Source organism: Erinaceus europaeus, chromosome 6 (assembly GCF_950295315.1).
Source record: "Erinaceus europaeus chromosome 6, mEriEur2.1, whole genome shotgun sequence".
Classification (NCBI taxonomy): domain Eukaryota; kingdom Metazoa; phylum Chordata; class Mammalia; order Eulipotyphla; family Erinaceidae; genus Erinaceus; species Erinaceus europaeus.
The window spans coordinates 8,954,254-8,973,042 of NC_080167.1; the positions used below are offsets into that span (position 1 = coordinate 8,954,254).

Sequence of the window (18,789 nt, forward strand, 5' to 3'; positions counted from 1 at the left end):
GTCCCCCACAAAGGAGACATATGTTACCCCAAAGGTCCAAAGAGCCCAGTAAGGGAAGGCTTGTGTTAAGTCAACACCACTGCCCTTTGTGACTGAGCTCAGCAGTAAGAGAAGGTGGGAAGTAGACTGTATCCATACCCCAGGAACCTCCTGTTCTAAGGACTCCCCAAATCTGCAGGACCTGGGGTGCCCAGACCCACTGAAGAGCTACAAGCCCCACTGTATCCCCACCTCAGAGTCCTCTGCTTTTGATCAGACTAGGCTCAGCAAGCTTCTGATTCTCTCCCCTGTTCAGAGCACCCAGCTTCCACCTGCCCCGGAACCCCCAAGTGCCGTGCATCCTGGTCGGACCGGGCACGGGCATCGCTCCTTTCCGAAGCTTTTGGCAACAGCGACAGTTTGACATCCAGCACAAAGGTGAGCCACGTTCCAGCAGTCACTCCCAGAGCCATGTCTCAGCAGTCACTGGAGTGGAGGGCTGCTCCGTTCTTCACTTCAACACAGAGGACGGGGCGCCTGGCACTGACCTGGCCCAGGGGTGGAGCCAAGGTGTGAATTAAAGAGCCTATCCAAACACAGCTTCCACATAGCTTGTCCTGGAGCCTGGAATTCTATTCCCAGAAGACATTTCTTTCACTGCTAACATAGGACCCTGTCCTGAAATTCAGAAAGCCCCAGATGCATAGCCTTTTTTGTTTAAAGAAAATGATGTATCGGGGGTCGGGCGGTAGTGCAGTGGGTTAGGCACTCATGGCTCGAAGCACAAAGACCAGTGTAAGGATCCTGGTGATGCAGGTCTGCAGGTGTCTGTCTTTCTCTCCCTCTTTCTGTGTTCCCTCCCTCTCTCCATTTCTCTCTATCCTATCCAACAACAATGATAACAGTAACAACAATAATCACAACAATAGAACAACAAGGGCAACAAAAGGGGAATAAATAGCCTCCAGGAGCAGTGGATTAGTGGTGCAGGCACCAAACCCCATCAGTAACCCTGGAGACAAAAAAATTTTTTTAATTTAAAAAAATTTAAATATATTTCTTTTATTTTCCCTTTTGTTGCCCTTGTTTTTATTGTTATTGTTGTTGTTGATGTCATCACTGTTGGATAGGACAAAGAGAAATGGAGAAAGGAAGGGAAGACAGAGAGGAGAGAAAGACAGACACCTGCAGACCTGCTTCACCGCCTCTGAAGTGACTCCCCTACAGGTGGGGAGCCGGGGGCTCAAACCGGGACCCTTACGCCGGTGCTTGCTCTTTCTTATGCCGGTGCTTGCTCTTTGCGCCATGTGCGTTTAACCTGCTGTGCTACCACCTGACTCCCTAAAAAAAAATTTAAAAGAAAGAAAATGATGCGTCTATTAATAAGAGAAAGAACCAGAGCATCACTCTGGCATATACACCACCAGGGGTAGAACCTGGAATTTTAGGGTTGAGAGTCCAATACTTTATCTACTGCACCACCTCCCAGGCTGCTCAGTGTAGTAACCTTTAAGCCCTATCCAATGGAAGTGTTTATGGAACTGTCCCAAAGACTGCCTTGTGAGAGACACAACACATCAGCCTTGGGAGGAAAGAGGCCCCTGGCTGTGGCCTACCTTGAACAAGACTTCCTGTGCTTCTTGTAAATACCGAATGCTGTTGGAGGTGCTGAAGATGCAGCAGTGAGCACGACAGGGAGCCTCCTCGGTGTAGTCATCATTCCAGTGGACGGGCTGTAGTCTGTAAAGTGCTCTCTGTGCACTAATGTTTCACGTCCATTTCCCATGCTGCTCTCTAAGATAGAAGTTGGTATCGGGAGTTGGGCGGTAGCGCAATGGGTTAAGCACACATGGCATGAAGTTCAAGGACCGGCATAAGGATCCCGGTTCGAGCCCCTGGCTCCCCGCCTACAGGGGAGTCACTTCACAGGTGGTGAAGCAGGTCTGCAGGTGTCTATCTTTCTCTCCCCCTCTGACTTCCCCCCTCCTCTCTCCATTTCTCTCTGTCCTATCCAACAACAATGATATCAACAACAACAATAATAGCTCCAACAGTAAAACAACAAGGGCAACAAAAGGGAATAAATAAATAAGTAAAAGAAAAAGAGAGATGGGGTCTCACTCTAAAAAAATTTTTTTTAAAAAGAAGTTGGTATTACTTCCTGTTACACTTGTAGAATCTGAAACCTAGAAAGTACAGTGAGCTGTTACCATCATGCAGATCTGGGATTTGAACCTGGGCAGTGTAGCTCCCACATCAAGGGTCTGAGCACTCCCCACCCATCAGGGCTTTCTGAGGAAAGACTGAAAGCCAGAAAGGGAGGTCTGCCCAAACGTGTGTGTGTGTGTGTGTGTGTGTGTGTGTGTGTGTGTGTGCATGCGTGTGTGCATGCGTGTGTGCATGCGTGTGCGTGTGCATGTGTACCTGCCTGCATGCTACACTGCCTGTGCCTCTGTCGGCACCCCAGCCCCCAAAATCGGACATCAGAGCTATTGGTGACCTGCAATCTTCCTGGCCCCAGGACTGAACCCCTGCCCCATGGTCCTGGTCTTCGGGTGCCGACAGTCCAAGATAGACCACATCTACAGGGAGGAGACCCTGCAGGCCAAGAACAAGGGGGTCTTCCGGGAACTGTACACAGCCTACTCCCGGGAGCCGGACAAACCAAAGGTAACCCCAGAACGCCACTGTCCTGCCTCCCTGCACACACACGCTCGTCCTTGCACGAAGGTCTTTAGCCCAGAAGCTCTGGATGGGCTTGAAACTCTGTGACATTGCCCTGTACTTCAGGAGGCACCGAGTGTGGAAATAACAGTCTGAAATATTTAACTGACAGTATCAGATGAGTCCACATGCATGAAATATTCACAGTGGCCAGGTCCCGGGTGAGCCAAAGGCATCCTGCACTAATGAAGCAGGTTCTAGACCCCCCCAGTTCTCCTCACCCACCCTTCACTCCAGCTGTGGCCACAGCAGCTGGCTCTGTGCACAGCAGCTGGCAGCCCCTCCTCTCATTCCTCTCCTGCTTGCCGCCCTGGGTACCCACCCCCTGCAATAAGCCACTCAAACCTGGAAGTGAGTGGTGTTATCACCCCCAGGGTCACCCAGTCACTGGGTGGGAGAGCAGGTAGAGAGTCCCCCTACACACATTCCACCCCAGCTGGGGGGAATTCTGGGGCACCACTCCCTGGGAGACCCTCAGCTCAGCTGAGTTCCCAAGTGGGGAGCAATGTGTGGGTACACCCTCAGCCACCTTCCCCCCTCATAGCCCCCTGGAGATAACCCCACGATCCTCCCCACAAGTCCCTGTGTCAGACAGTGCTCCCGAGAGGAGGGGTGGGGGGGGCAGGGGGCTAACCGGCTTAGCGTTCCCCCTCTCACTAGTGCCCTCTGCCCCCCTGCAGAAGTATGTGCAGGACATCCTGCAGGAGCAGCTGGCCGAACCTGTGTACCGGGCCCTGAAGGAGCAGGGAGGCCACATCTATGTGTGTGGGGACGTCACCATGGCCGCCGACGTGCTCAAGGCCATCCAGCGCATCATGACCCAGCAGGGGAAGCTCTCGGCCGAGGACGCCGGCGTTTTTATCAGCCGGCTGAGGGTGAGTGGAGACCGCCCCCCTCCAGCACCCTGTTTCCCCTCCTGGCCACTGTGATGGTAGGGGCTGCTCTTTACCCCATTTGTGACTCAGGGGGTCCTAGATGGTATAGAAAGAGGAAGCAGGCTGACAGGGCCTGTAGGTGCCGGGATGAAATATAAATACGGTCGGGGCCTGTGGTGTGGGAGAGAAACAAAGAACTGGATGCTGAGTAGCTGGACAGACAGCTTTGTGGCAGGGGTCAGACAGTAGCACAGCGGGTTAAGCGCATGTGGCACATAGCGCAAGGACCGGCGTGAGGATCCCGGTTCGAGCCCCCGGCTCCCCACCTGCAGGGGAGTTGCTTCACAGGCGGTGAAGCAGGTCTGCAGGTGTCTGTCTTTCCCTCCCCCTCTCTGTCTTCCCCTCCTCTCTCCATTTCTCTCTGTCCCATCCAGCGACAGCAACAACAACAATAATAAGCACAACAAAGATAAAACAACAAGGGCAGCTAAAGGGAGAAAAAAAACCAGCCTCCAGGAGCAGTGGATTCATGGTGTTGGCACCCAGCCCCAGCAGCAATAACCCTGGAGGCAAAAAAAAAAAAAAAAGAAAGAAAGAAAGCTTTGTGACCAAACTTCTCCTGGCCCTGGAGCCAAGGCAGCACTGCCCTGGCTGGTTGTGCAGGTTGAACACTACATAAGTTGGTCAGTCCAGGGGGCCAGGAGAGAGCTAGCACGCACCCTGTGCTTGACCCCCCCCCCGAGTCAGGCACCTTGTATGGAGTTTTATCCACCCCCAAACAAGGGCTACCTTTGCTTAATTTAAGCAAAGAGTGTGCTGGAGGGTGGGTGGGTAAAGCCAGCCCAGCAAACAAGTCCTAACCATGTGACCAGCTGCCCCAAGTAGAAAATTTCAGAGTCGGGGCGGGTGGTGGTGCACCCGGTTGAGTGCACACATTACAATGCACGAGGACCCAGGTTCAAGTCCTCAGTCCTCACCTGCAGGAGGAAAGCTTCACAAGTAGTGAGGCAGGGCTGCAGGTGTCTCTCTATCTTCCCCCTTCCCTCTAGATTTCTGGATGCTTCTATCCAATAAATAAAGATAATAAAATAAATTTTTAAATTTAAATAATTAAAAAGAAAGAAAGAGGGAGTCGGGCTGTAGCGCAGCAGGTTAAGCGCAGGTGGCGCAAAGCACAAGGACCGGCATAAGGATCCCGGTTCGAACCCCGGCTCCCCACCTGCAGGGGAGTCGCTTCACAGGCGGTGAAGCAGGTCTGCAGGTGTCTATCTTTCTCTCCTCCTCTCTGTCTTCCCCTCCTCTCTCCATTTCTCTCTGTCCTACCCAACAATGACTACAACAATAATAACTACAACAATAAAACAACAAGGGCAACAAAAGGGAATAAATAAATAAAATAAATATTAAGAAAGAAAGAAAGAAAGAAAGAAAGAAAGAAAGAAAGAAAGAAAGAAAGAAAGAAAGAAAGAAAGAAAGAAAATCCTGGAGTTCCGGGCTTCCACTAAGCTCCTGGAGTCTTTCCCCTGCCCCCCTGAATGAGTAAAACCAAACATTCTTACAGGAGTCCTTGCTCTAAACCTGCCGCAAACAGGAATAAGTTTCTGTGGTGGGCACATCAGGGATTCCAGGAGAGCTCTGGCACCCCACCACTCAGCCAGGAGGTGCTGTCACAGAGTCTCCAGAACTCTGCAGAGTGAGGTCGAAAAGCCACCCAAGTCAAAATGAACCCCCCCCACAGATGCACAACTGTCTTCTAAACTTTCCAGTCTTCGCCCACCCCAGGTGTTTAATGTGTGAGCTTTTACTTGAAAGAAGTGAGGTAGAAGGTGTGCAGAAACAGAATTAAGGTGCAGCAGTAGCTCACATGACAGCTATACAAGGGCCACGAAGAGAAAGAGCCCCTCCATGTGCCCTCCCGGCTTATATTTCTCATTTTAGGCCCATGTGGAGCCAACTTCTGCCCCCCCCCCCAACAAAGGAAAGAAAGAAAGAGAGGGAGGAAGGGAGGGATGGGCAGATGGTTGAGCGCACATGTTACAGTGCACATAGACCAGGTTCAAGCCCCCGGTCCCCACCTACAGAGGGAAAACTTTTCGAGTGGTGAAGCAAAGCTGCAGGTGTCTCTCTTTCTCTCACTGTCTACCACCCCCTTCCCTATTGATTTCTGGCTGTCTCTATCCAATAAATAAATAAAGATAAAAAATATTTAGAAAGGGAGGGAGGGGGAAGGATGGATGGAGGGAGGGAGGAAGGAAAGAAGAAAATGCTGTTTTGTTAAACCCACCAGTCTTGACTGTGCCTGTCATACCAGCCCGGCCACCTAACCCCCTGTGAGCAGAGAGGTGTACTTCCTGCCTGTTTAACCCTTTGTTTTGCCTCTTCTCCACCCAGAAGTCATGCTCCCTCCCCTCCTTCCACCCTCACCCCCACACACAGAAGCCACAGAGGCCACAGCCTATTATCACCAATGTTTCTCAAGGCTTCAAAGGAGGTTCTTGCTTTGGGCTGGTTGGTTGGCTGTTTGGAGGCAAATGTGGCTGTTTGCCCCCCCCCAGGATGACAATCGGTACCATGAGGACATTTTCGGGGTCACCCTGCGTACATATGAAGTGACCAACCGCCTTAGATCTGAATCCATTGCCTTCATTGAAGAGAGCAAAAAGGACACTGATGAGTAAGCAGATTCCATTTCCTTAACATGCTTGTGGGGATGTGTGACATCCTGTTCCCTTTCCCACAGTGGGATCCCCCCCCCCACGCACCAGCAGTACCATTTTGTGTGTGTGTGTGTGTGTGTGTGTGTGTGTGTGTGTTGCAAATCCCCAGGCCACCCCAGGCTAGCTGAATCTGAAACTCCAGAATTAGTGTCTGATAGCTTGTGTTTCAAAGGGTTCCCCTCAAGTGAGAGAACCCCAGTTTCAGGTGCAGGATTTTGCCTGTGGTGCATATAGTGGAATGATGTGTCTCCTCTCCCGGAAGTTGTATTGCTGGCTTCCACCATTTCACCACCAACCTCACCTCCCAGATGGCTGGGAGCTTCCTCTTGGGTGCTGATTCCAGTTGGCACTGTTTTGACAATTTTACTCCTCCTCTGGAAGTTTCTATAATCACAGTGAGACACCACCAGACTGGGATGCAGCCTCAGTATTTAAACCAGGATGCATGGACCTAGGTTATGATCTTACTGACCCATGCCCTCCCTCCCGCTCAGCCTCCCCTGCCAAAGACTGTCCCCAGCCCACCACTGTGTTCCTCTGCTTGGCGTGGGAGGACTTCAGTCTAGTTTTCAGTGACAGAGGGCACCCTTCCATTACCACCACAAGGTAACCTCGAAAACCATGTTTGTATTCAGTGGATCCCCCTTACAGTGTTTCCTGTCCCCAGCTTCTTCCAGTTGTGTATGTTGGTGGATAAGCAGCCCTTCCTTTCTTCCTTCCTTCCTTCCTTCCTTCCTTCCTTCCTTCCTTCATTCATTCATTCATTGGGTCATTCATCCAAGGTGGCAGGTCCTGCCTGTGTCACAGGGCCCCAAGGCGGTGGCTGAGCTGACACCCATTCCTGGGTATGCGTGGCTTCCTGCGAAAGTCTTCCAGGAAGCAGAACGGCCTTGCTCCTATGCTGACCCTCCCCGCTTCTCCTCCCACAGGGTCTTCAGCTCCTAACTGGACGCTCTGACTCGGACCATGGCGGGGGGCTGCCTGAGCGGATACTGCTGAACCTTTCCCGGGACCCTCGCAGCCCCCGCTGCCTCTCACCCTGTCACTGTGCCCTGGTTCCCCTCTTCAGGGTTCTGACCCCCACCCCAGTGGTTTCCCAAGCCCTCTGGCTCTCCTTGAGTTTCCTGCTACAGTGTGATGCCTTTACAGTCCACAGTGGCTCCCACCTGCCCCCCCCCAAAAAAAAAAAAACCTGCAAAGGCAGATGAGCGGTGCATGACACCTCGTCAGCAGGGCTGCCATCACCCTGGTGAGACCGTTTCCTGAGGTTCCCCTGAAGAGGCTTCAAACAGAACAGCAGAGCTTTCTAAGACGGCCCCTCAGCTGCTGAAAACCTCCTTCTCTCTGTGATGCTCTTTCGGCCGTGCGTGTGTGCATGTGCTGTGCCTGGGTCTCTGTCTTTCCTCCCACTGTGCAAGCCTGTTGCCCTCAGACCCTTGGTGCCGAGAGACATGCTCCACCTGTATTCACCCCTCCCAAGTCCAGGCTGCAGGGTCTGTGCTTGTTTCCCTGAAGCACTGGGAAGCCCCCTAAAAGTCCTGCCTTGAAATGGTCAAGGTGTGTGTGCAGGGGTTGCAACTGGAGGAAATCTTTCATGAAGGAAAGAATCACAGGACTAGAAGCATTCAGATCCTGGCAGCAAAGGCCAGGTCCCCCATGGGTTAAGCAGGTCCCCAGCCAGGATCACTGGATATGGGTGTACCCGCCCAGTTTTAAACTGATAAAATAATTTTGACAAAGAGATTCTCCTTGATTTAGCTCAGCCCTGAGCAGCAGAGCTCATTATAGGAACCAAACCTGGTACAGTTTGTCCAGGGTTGGCAGTTTCTTCCAGCAGGTGACCTGCTGAGTTCACCTTATCAGATTCAGTGGACAGGAGTGTCCCTTCCCACATAAGTGCTGAGAATCCATGAGCAGCAAGGACCAGAGAAAACCCCTCCCCAGTAACTGCCCCCCCAGGGTTTGCCTCTAAGCCCCCAGGTGGAAAGAAAGGCCCTCCCTTCGTTCCATCCTTGTGGTTTTTATTGCTGATGCCTTTCTTTAGAAACCCACCACAGGCGTTTCTTTCCTGATGCTCAGTGCAGAAGCCTGCCAGAGACAGTGTCCTGACCATCTTAGGAAGGGCCTTAGAACCAGGTGCCAAAGAGGTCACCCCAGAAGGGAAATACACTGGCATGTCCCTGGTCTTGTACTTGTTATCAGTTATGACCTCCCTGTCTTCCTTTATGCCTCTCTTCTCCCGCCTAGCCTCCCAAGGCTCTGGACACCAAATCCTTGGGGTGCTCCATCATCCTTCCAACCTGCAAGGCAGCCTGCCTGGTGGCTGCCTTCTTTCCTGCAAACACAATGACAGCACTTAGAAGTAGCTTTCTCCCAGAGGTTTTCATTTCAACTTCAGAAACCTTGGAGATCACCAGCTCCCTGGAGGCAAATTGCCGTGTCGACACTCCTGCAAAGAGAAGTCAGGCACTGCTCCCTGCACCTGCCAGGCTTTCTGCGCAAATACTCTCCACCCCTGGCATGAGAAGTGTTTTAAGTGCCAGGACCAGCTTCCTGAAACCACTGCCCTCCTGGTGACAGGCAGACAGGTGGAAACATCATCTTCTTGTACCAGGGAGTCCAAAGGACTGTTTGTGTAAATAGGATTCATCTCTCTTCCTAAGTGTTTTTCTTTTTTTTTTTCCAAGCAAACGTCTTTTTTCTTTTTTTTTTTTTTCCAAGCAAACGTCTTTCAAATCACAACACGAGCTCCTGGCTAGAGGATAGTAGGCTGAGCTGATGTGTTTTTATTTGAAAGTCTTAGTTTCAAGTTTAGCTTAGGCCCAAGATGAGTAAATGCTGCCCTCTTGTGGTGATTTTTAGTTCAAGCCCAGTAGCCTAAGATAGGTTCAAAACATGACCAACAAAAACAGACAAAAGGGGTTGACCATAGGGCATTTGGAGATTAGCTAGGACTTTTATCCCCATCTCTCCTTGAATTGGCAGGAACTAGCCAAGATTCCATCAAAAACAAGTGAGTTTGGCCAGGTGGTGGTCACAACAGCTCTCGTCCCATCACCATAACCCAGTTTTGCATCTGTGAGTAGAAAGGCACAGAAGCTCCCTAGGAGGAGAAAGGGTGTCCCTTGGTAGTTGTGGAGTGGCACTGCCAACCACCTAACTTTGGATAAAAGCATCTGAACCCACCAAAAGTTTTGGAAGCAGAGGTGAGTTCTCATCCGGATACGGTTGCCCTGGCCTGAGTCCCCACAGGCATCTGTATAACAAGCCAGAGGAAGTGAGAGAACACCCTGAGGGCTCCCAGGCACAGAACCTGGCCCACTGCAAGCCATCAACCTCCCCCACTCAGTCTAGAGCACACCTGGTATGGCTTCTCTAGTATGTGGGAGGCACCAGGGAGTGTTCCGAGCAGGACAGTTCCCATCCCATAGAATCCGGTGCGTAGGAACACAGTCCTGAGAATGAACAGAAATCCCCGACACTTGGTCAAGGGGGGAGATTCCAGCTGCAGGTTGGGGGAAGACAAGATTTCCAGGAATAGGAAAAGAAAGGCAAGGAAAGGAAAGGAAAGGCATGGTGGGAGGACTTGGGGTGAGTCAGAGGTATCCCAGCTTTGGGCCAAGGGAAGGGATAAGGAGGCAGACATGAGGACCAGGAATTTAGATTTTATTCCCTAAGCCACAGGGAGTCCTTAGAAGTGCTTTTCAACATGGGGCAGTGAAAAGTTACGCCTAGAAAAGAATGTTCTGGCTGCAGTGCAGAGCGTGGCTGGCCAGCCTGCTAGTGGGTTATTGCAATGATTTAGGCTTAAGTGATGAGAGAAGCTGGTGTCATGATACAGAGATTCCAGGGCTTCAGTTAAAAGGATCTGGAGACCCATCGATCAGGAAGGGTGAGGATAGAGGAGAAACTCCTGAGTGTTGCTTCTACACTGGAAATGGGGCTGGGGAGAAGGGAGCAGTCTCAAGGGAAGCCTGTGCTGATATGAGAGCAGATGTCCTCCCAGTCATGAGGAAGAACCCTCCCAAAGGTCACCCATGCCCTTTGATACACAGGAAAGAAACTGACCCCCAGCCAACAGGACATTGAACTTCGAATTAACGGTTTTCTTGCCAAACATGCCCTCAGCCACCATGTGCTTTGGCCTCCCAGAAGGGGAGGTTTTGCCCTAAATCCAAAACGAGTGGACTATGGACTCTGACCCAGATCCCCAGGCAAATGGTTCTGGGCAGACTGGATGGCCTAGCCAGATGTCCTCTAATCCTTTAGGAAAACCGTGGGCTTCTCTTTGTTTTCAGCTGGTCACACATCTGGTGAACTCCTGTCCCAGCTGCCCCATCTCCAGCACCTTGCTGTGCCTCTCACTCACATCGCCTTGTATCTGAAAACAGGCAAGTTCATGGACACCGCCTGCTGTCAGACAGGAGGAACATCGATCTGGGCTTCTCCCCCACTTCTCCAGAAGCCTACCACATTCAAATGTCCTGGTCAGCTTAAGAATAGGACTGGAACAGAAACATGAATGAGAGAGACTGACCCCCCCCCAGAATCCCAAGTTGGCTTGGGGGGGTCCTAACAACAGCTTTGTCTGTCCTCTTTCTCTATACCTGCCTCATCCTCTGGTCCACAGTCAGTCCCTGCCTAAGGCCAGAAGGATGCCTCCCCTCAAAAAAGCCACCTTTGCCCAAATACTGATGTCTCTCAAACCCAAGAACCCATATAAACTTAGACCCCTAGAGCGTAGGGTTTATTAGGTCAGAGCCACATGCAGAAGATGCAGCCAGTATGCCTTAGTGTGCTCTGACCTGGTTTTGTCCTAGAGTATTAGGCTAGTCCTAAGCAAGCAGGGAGCATCTGCCTGGCCCAAAACAGAGCCTGTTTCAGCGAGGTGGCCCTTCGAGCAGGAACAATGTCTTCATGTGCACATTTCCAGAACCTTCTATAAAGTGACTCCAACACACCCAAGAGCTCAGATTTGGTTCACTAACCCTGGAGCTCTCTAGGCCAGTGCCCACATTCAGCACTGATGGCAATGGGGGTGAGACTCCTTTGGGATTGGGGTGGGGGGCTTGTCCTGCATGTTGCAGGGGCTTGAGCTGCCTCCCTGGCCTCCAGCAGGCCTGCTTTCATCAACTACAACAGCCAGCTAAATCCTGGACCCACCTTGCTCTTCCAGTGTCTGAGAAGGAGAGGCACTGGAACCCCCATTTCTTGGAGGAGAGCACTCCTCAGCCCAGAGGCTTTGCTCCCATCATCGGCTGCCAGTCTGGGACCTGAAGGATTTCGTGGAGGGTTTTTGTTGTTTTAATGTGGTGTCACAACCCACTTCACCCCACCCCTGACAGAAGGATGCCTGCTCTGTGTCAGAAGATGTGTGCCCTCAGCTTCCATTCTGAAAAGGAACCACCCGGTCCCCCACGCAGGGTCCCTCGTCCCCTCTGTTCCCACCCACCCACCCCCACCCTCCACCCTCCACCTGTACCCTGTTAACCTCGTCTTGTGTTGTCTTTGTGATTGTAATACCCACTCTGGGCCCAGCAGTGCACGCTGCTGTCCCTGCCCACTGTGGGTTTCCATCTTGGGACTGGGGAGGCGTGGCATGGCCCCACCACCACACACACACACAGGCGCTGTAGAGCCTGGTCCCCCCTACCTCTGAGTTCTCCATGCTGCTAATGTCCCAAGCCCCAGCACCCACCCCCCCAGGATTGAAGCCTGCCCCACTGTGCCTCGCGAGGCCATCCAGGCGTGGCCGCCGCATGCTCCCCTCTTGTGTCTTTCTTCTCTTTCAGTGGATGGACGTCAGCAAGACTCCGCTTATGCTTGTTTGCATTATGGTTAAAACATTAAAAAGCAAAACAAAAAGTGGACTACCTGACTGCTATCTTTTGTTGGGTTTGCTGGGGATTTCTCATGTCTTTGCCTGAGGTCTGCCATTAGGCCTGCTTGGTCAAAGAGGGATTGTGTGTGTGTGTGTGTGTGTGTGTGTGTGTGTTGTCTGTTGTGTGTGTGTGGGGGGTGAACTGGTCAGGGAGAAAGTGTAAGCTGCAGTAGCCTTCTCAGCAGAAAGGTCAGCCAACGTCAGGGGCTGCTGGCCCTGTGGAGACTAGGGCTCTGGCTCCATCCCACTTTCTCAGCCTCTTTAGGGAAAGAGGCTCAAACAGGCCCCTCTGTATAATGACGCCATGACGCCATTGGATACTCAGTCACTCGGTTTCCCAGGCCTCTTCAGACCACCTGCCATCACGGGCCTCTCTTATTCAAAGCCAGTCCCCCTCTGGGACTGTCAGTACTGGAGGGGGAGGGGCAGGGGAGGCACTCAGGTCTGGCTCAGTTCAGGCTCTTCACCAGCTCTCCATGTGACTCTTATGCTCACAGCCCCGCCTGCGAGGTGGCTGGGGACAATTCCACATTTATGTGCATCCTGTCTGGGGTGGCTTCGGTTGCCTGGCAACCAGGTGAGATTTCCAAGTTTACACCAAAACAGAGCCCGGCACACCACAAATCGTTAGCAGAGGCGGCAAGTGGGGGTGGGGTGGGAGTGGGGGACTCTTGAGTCACTGCAGATCAATGCAGCCTGTGGGCCTCACAGGCAGCTGAATAGTAAAGACAGCTCCTTGTTTTCTTGTTGTGCCTTTGGTCCAATCAGACACACACACACACACACACACACACACACACACACACACACACACGGCCGGGGGAGGGGACAGTTGGGTGGTTCAATATAGAGCTTAAACTCACATCACTGATAGGAAATAGCTTTAACAGTAGCTTCTGTAAGGAAATCATATTAAGTTAAATAGCAGAAGGTTGAAATCAGAGTAATTAGTAAAATGATTTTAAAATGAACTCAGGGCCAGGAGACAGCTTACCGGATAGAGTACATCTAATCAGGTGAGAAGCCCTACCTGGGCTTGCTCCCGGGCACCATGTTAGAGCACCAAAGACAGAAGCAAGTGGGACCTCATGGACGCCCTCCCCCCACACACACACAGGCACATATAACTGGGCTAGGGGTTATCTCAGCAGTAGAGCACATACATAAAGCCCTGGGCCCAATCCCCTCCACCCCATTACACTCAGAGCCCCTAGAAGGAGTGCACCCCAATGACACCTTCATTTTAGCCTCACCAGAATCATGGGGCCCCCAGCGTCCAGTGCAGTTAGTACAGAGCTGTTGAGAGGGCATACAGGCATACGGGCTGTTGAGAGGGCATACGGGTGGTGGTTCTCCACACTTTGCAAAGTCCTTCTGCTGTGCAAAATTAACAGTGATATTCTAAATGGAAGTATATGTATTGTATAAATTAGTTGTGTATGCTATATAGAATTCACTATATAAGCCAGTCGATGAATCTGCTTACCTCACTTTGTTTCTGCAGAGATGTCTTTTATCTGGCAATAGTAATGCCATATTACGAGCCTTAATAACATTGAGGTCATTAAGGTTCCTGAAAGTGGCTATATATATGACTTCGTTATTATAAATCCATGTCATTATAAGTGTGATAAGAACGGTAGTAGTGTGTGTGTGTGTGTGTGTGTGTGTGTGTGTGTGTGTGTGTTTGCCTCCAGGGTTATTGCTGTGGCTCAGTGCCTGCATCATGAATCCACTGCTCCTAGAGGCCATTTTTACCCCCTTTTGTTGCCCTTGTTGTTGTAGCCTTGTTGTGGTTATTACTTTTGTTGATGTCATTCATTGTTGGATAGGACAGAGATAAATGGAGAGAGGAGGGGAAGACAGAGAGGGGGAGAGAAAGATAGACACCTGCAGACCTGCTTCACCGCCTGTGAAGGGACTCCCCTGCAGGCGGGGAGCTGGAGGCTCAAACTGGGATCCTTAAGCCAGTCCTTGTGCTTTGTGCCACGTGTGCTTAACATGCTACACTACCGCCCGACCCCGTTTATATTAAGAAAGATGCATATTTGTTCTGTATCCCAGTTTCTGGCACAGCACTCCCTAAACCTTTGGAATTTCCTCCGTGATGAGAGAGGACTCTCAATAGTCTCAGAAGCTCATACCTGGGTTTTCAGGGAATGAGGAGACACAGGAAACCAGAAAGAGGGCTGGTGGCTAGGGGAGCGAGGGGGGAGGCAGCAGGAGAGGGCTGAGGTCCAGCCACACTCTGGAGGCTCGGGAGGCCTTCAGCCTATGCAGCCAGGCCTCCACACTGACCCAGGCTTTAGAGAGCTTTCTGCTCCATGACTTCATGGGGACACAGGAAGCATGAAGGCTCGCCAGCACTCCCCACACTCCTTGCCCTCAGCATGGCGTCTGTTCCATCAGACTGTCCCTGGACTGCTTCCTTTCACAATAAAGCCTTAAGTAAAATGTTGTATCCTGGGACCCAGTCCACCCAGTGAATGGAAAACCTGGGCAGGAGCCACAAAAAGTTCCATGAGTCACTCCTCAGTCAGAAGCACTGGGCTGGTAAGTGGGGTCCGAACAAGGACGGGGGACAGTCTGTGGCACTGAATCTGGGGGGTCTGACCCCACGTCTAGATAGACAGTGTGGAAACTGGACTGCACTGGAGGACACCCAGCTGGGCGAGGACTGCTGAGGGCTGGGGTCTGACGCTAACAAACTTACAGCTATGAGCATGTTGGGACCAGGAGATAGCCCACCCAGTAGAGCACTTACATGAGGCCCTGAGTCCAGTCAGATGAGGCACCAGATGAGAGTGCTCTGGAAGGTGGAGTGGTTCACTGGGGTCTCTCTCTCCTCTTCTCTCTTGCTCTCGAGCGCTCTCTCTCTCTCTCTCTCTCTCTCACACACACACTAAAATTGGGCCAGAGGTAGGCCACCCTACAGTACTGTGCTTAGATCAGGAGCTGAGTTAATTCCCCAGAGTTGCATTAAAAATTACATATCTCTTGGGGCCAGGGGTGGTGCACCTGGTTGAGCGCACATATTACAGTGCACAAGGACCCAGGTTCGAGCCCTCACCTGCAGGGGGAAAGCTCTGCAAGTGGTGAAGCAGTGCTGCAGGTGTCTCTCTGTCTCTCTCTCTGTCTGTCTCCCCTCCTCCTCTCAATTTCTGGCTGTCTCTAATAAATAAGTATAATAAAAAAATTTAATTATACATCTGAACATGTTGGGGGGAGGGCATGCAGAGATACTGCAGACTTGGTTTCCAACCTCCCCAGTAAAGCAAGTAGCCTGCCTACCCCGGGTCCCCCCTCCAACCTCAAGAGCCCCCACCTCCCCCAAATACACACATAAGCCAAATGCACTTAGCTCCCTGGACTTGCTCTTGTAGGAGAAGCTCACTGGTTGGACAGAAACACTCCAAGGACCTACGCTGTGACAGGCCCTCCAGCAGCACAGGAGCTCAACCATGGGGCTCCCAGACTAAGGGAGGAGAAAGATGATGAATGATTTTAAAAAGGAAGACGTGTATCCAATAGCGGTGAGTAACTTGGCAGAAAAACAAAGCAAGGCAGAATGAAAGATTGTTTATCTGGTGTGGTTGGCAGTGGGGCTTCGCAATTAGACTCTGAGAACTGGGGTGGGGGGCAGCTGACACAGCGGGGCTGAGGGCATGGGGGGCTTCAAGGGGTTCTATTGGAGAGTGGGAGACCCTGCCTTAATGCCCTGGTTCTTCAGAGGCAGCTGAGCAGGATGGGCAGAAGCCCTGCTTCCTTGAGGTTGCTGGTTTATAGAAGGGGCACCCTGTCTGCTCACTATACCTTACTGCTCAGCCCTTACCATGTGAACACATCCTGTGTATTCCTTTCATAAAATCTGCAAGGGAGTCAGGCGGTAGTGCAGTGGGTTAAGTGCATGTGGCGCAAAGCGCAAGGACTGGTAGAAGGATCCCGGTTCGAGCCCCCGGCTCCCCACCTGCAGGGGAGTTGCTTCACAAGTGGTGAAGCAGGTCTGCAGTGTCTTTCTCTCCCCATCTCTGTCTTTCCCTCCCCTCTCCATTTCTCTCTGTCCTATCCAACAACAACAGCATCGATAATAACTACAACAATAAAACAACAAGGGCAACAAAAGGAAATAAATATATATATTTTTTAATCTGCCTTCCAGTCCTGGGAGCTAGCTCCCCCAGTACGCCATGTACTTTACCTTCATCTGCTTTACCCACTGAGGCATCTCCCAACCCCATTTAATTTAGAATAAAAACCTATTACTTGTTGCAGTGGCCTGAACCCAAGCCTGCATCACCTCTGAGCTATACCTGGATAGCTGCGGTCCTGGGCTCAACCCCCAGCACCACACGGGAGTACCTAAGCACCAGGCAAGGCTCTACAGATGATGGAGCAGTGCCGTGTGGTCTCTCCGTCTCTATCTAAAAAAAAAAAAAATGGTAATGTGGCTTCCATATAGTGGAAACTGTGGACCAAGTCGTAGCACACCAGCTTAAGCGTACATAGCGCAAAACACAAAGACTGGCGCAAGGATCCCGGTTCAAGACCCCGGTACCACATCTGCAGGGAGTTGATCGCTTCACAAGCAGTGAAGCAGGTCTGCAGGTGTCTTTCTCTCCCCATCTCTATCTTCCCCTCCTCAATTTCTGTCTGTCCTATCCAATAGCAGCATCAATAATAGCAACAACAACAATAATAATGGAAAAAAGATGGCTGCCAGGAGCAGTGGATTCATAGTGCAGGCATTGAGCCCTGGCGATAACCCTAGAGGCAAAAAAAATTATATATATATGAAATTTCAGACCCATGAAACTTAGATCTGTCCTTGTGTATCCAGGCATAGCTCAAAGGCAATGCAGGCTTGGGTGTTCAGGCCACTGAAACAAGTGATAGGTTTTTATTCTAAATTAAATGGAGTTGGGAGATGGCTCAATGGGTAAAGCAAATCCCTTACCATGTGTAAGGCCCTGGGATTGATCCCTGGTACTACAGAGAGAACCATGGATGGTGGAGATATCTTTCCCTTCTCTCTGCCTATCCTGCTCTCTCTCCTCTCCTTTCTTCTCTCTCTCCTTTTAATTCTCTCTCTCCTCTCTCTCCCTTTAATTCTCTCTCTGTCTATGTCTCTCTCTGGATATAAAAAATATTTGGCCAGAACCAGCAAGGTAACACAAGTAGATAGCATATTCGGCCAGCCATGGAGGAAGCTTCAGTGCTGTGGTATCTCTCCCTGGTTCTGTCTTTCTATCTGAAAGAGTCCATCTAAAGCAGCCCCAGTGATGACAAAAGAACATACACACACACACATTTGCTATAGAAACTACTTAATGATATGCATGTGTGAATAAAATGCCTATCCCAATAAAGCAAGTCACACAAAGTAAGTGGTTTCCCAGTGAATATAGAAGTCACATTTGCACTTTCATGTAGCCTGGTACAGGTACACGTACAGTGGATGATGCTGTTATTGGCCTAGACTTGACAGTCTGTAAAGCTGTGTGCTTCTTTAATGAAATATGACGCAGAAACTCAGCCTGAGCACGTGCTGTTGGAGCAATGGAGGTGACCACTTCTCTGGATGCAGGCACTTTCTGTTTGTGACAGGTACAGCCTCTGCAAAAGGCAGTAGAAAATGCCAGGTATGCCTGCATTATGACAACATTGGAACCTGCACTGGGCGGACGGGTTCTGGGGGGGCCCTGGACAGCAGCAGCTCTGGGAACAGACAGGAACCTCTAGATCACACAGGCAGGGCTTCTTGCTTGCTACAGAGAGCATCCTGAACACGGTTGGGGAAGCAGGGGGCTTGGGCCATGGGGACAGGGTTGGGCCAGGAGGTTCTGGGCTTGTGATCAGTTGGTGGCTGTAAGCAGTAGTGAGGGCCCTGAGAGCCTCTCTCAGCTGGATACAGTAAATGCTTCAGCCCAACGGACTTGTAGGGTAACTGGGAAGGCATGATTTGTGCCTTTTGCCCAGAGGTCAAGAGACCCATTCCATCCTCTCTCTCAGAGAATCTCCTTGGGGAATTGTGTCTGCAGATCTTTCCTCTATCTTTCTGATAGGTATAGGCACAGTACCACCAGCAATGCACTGTCCTTTAACTTCGTAATAAGGCCAGAGAGAGTATAGTAGTTACACACAGGCTTGCACATAAAAGGTCCCAGGCTCCATCGCCGGCACCACCAGTAGCCAGAGTTAAAAGCTGCTCTGGTCTAAAAAAATTAATTATATATGTATCAGAAAAATGTATCACTTATATATGTACCAGAAAATTTAACACTCAACTATATTTCAAGTACCCAATTAAGTGCACTAAAGACTTTCACAGTGTAACCATCACCATAATCTCTATTCAAGACCCTTTCATCACCCTGAACAGACACTCTGCCCCCATTAAGCAACCACTCCCTATGCCCTGCTCCCTCCCGTCCACTGGCCACCTCTAGTCCACATTCTGTCCCTAGTGCTCTTTGAGATGTTTCCTGTCAGAAACTTTATTTCTCCCTTTATTACTGGCTCCATCCACTTTTAAAAAAATAAAAAGTATGTTACAAGATTGTAAGGTTACAATATGTATAGTTCCACACCATACCCACTACCAAAGTTCCCAAAG

General features: G+C 50.9%; 1 protein-coding gene and 1 non-coding gene across 2 annotated transcripts in view; both read left to right on the forward strand.

The window, feature by feature from the left end:
* NOS1 (nitric oxide synthase 1) overlaps positions 1-8,332 on the forward strand; it is a 177,343-nt gene extending 169,011 nt beyond the window's left edge. The window contains exons 26-30 of the mRNA XM_016190669.2: positions 296-417; positions 2,501-2,649; positions 3,384-3,578; positions 6,134-6,252; positions 7,225-8,332. Of these exons, the coding sequence (XP_016046155.1) occupies positions 296-417; positions 2,501-2,649; positions 3,384-3,578; positions 6,134-6,252; positions 7,225-7,240 (601 nt within the window). The 3' untranslated portion in view covers positions 7,241-8,332. The remainder of the gene's footprint in view (positions 1-295; positions 418-2,500; positions 2,650-3,383; positions 3,579-6,133; positions 6,253-7,224) is intronic.
* Positions 8,333-13,638: 5,306 nt separating this feature from the next.
* LOC132539187 (small nucleolar RNA SNORA33) lies at positions 13,639-13,767 on the forward strand. The gene has a single exon (XR_009550482.1). It is a non-coding gene; the product is annotated as a small nucleolar RNA SNORA33 (small nucleolar RNA).
* The last annotated feature ends 5,022 nt before the right edge of the window (positions 13,768-18,789 follow it).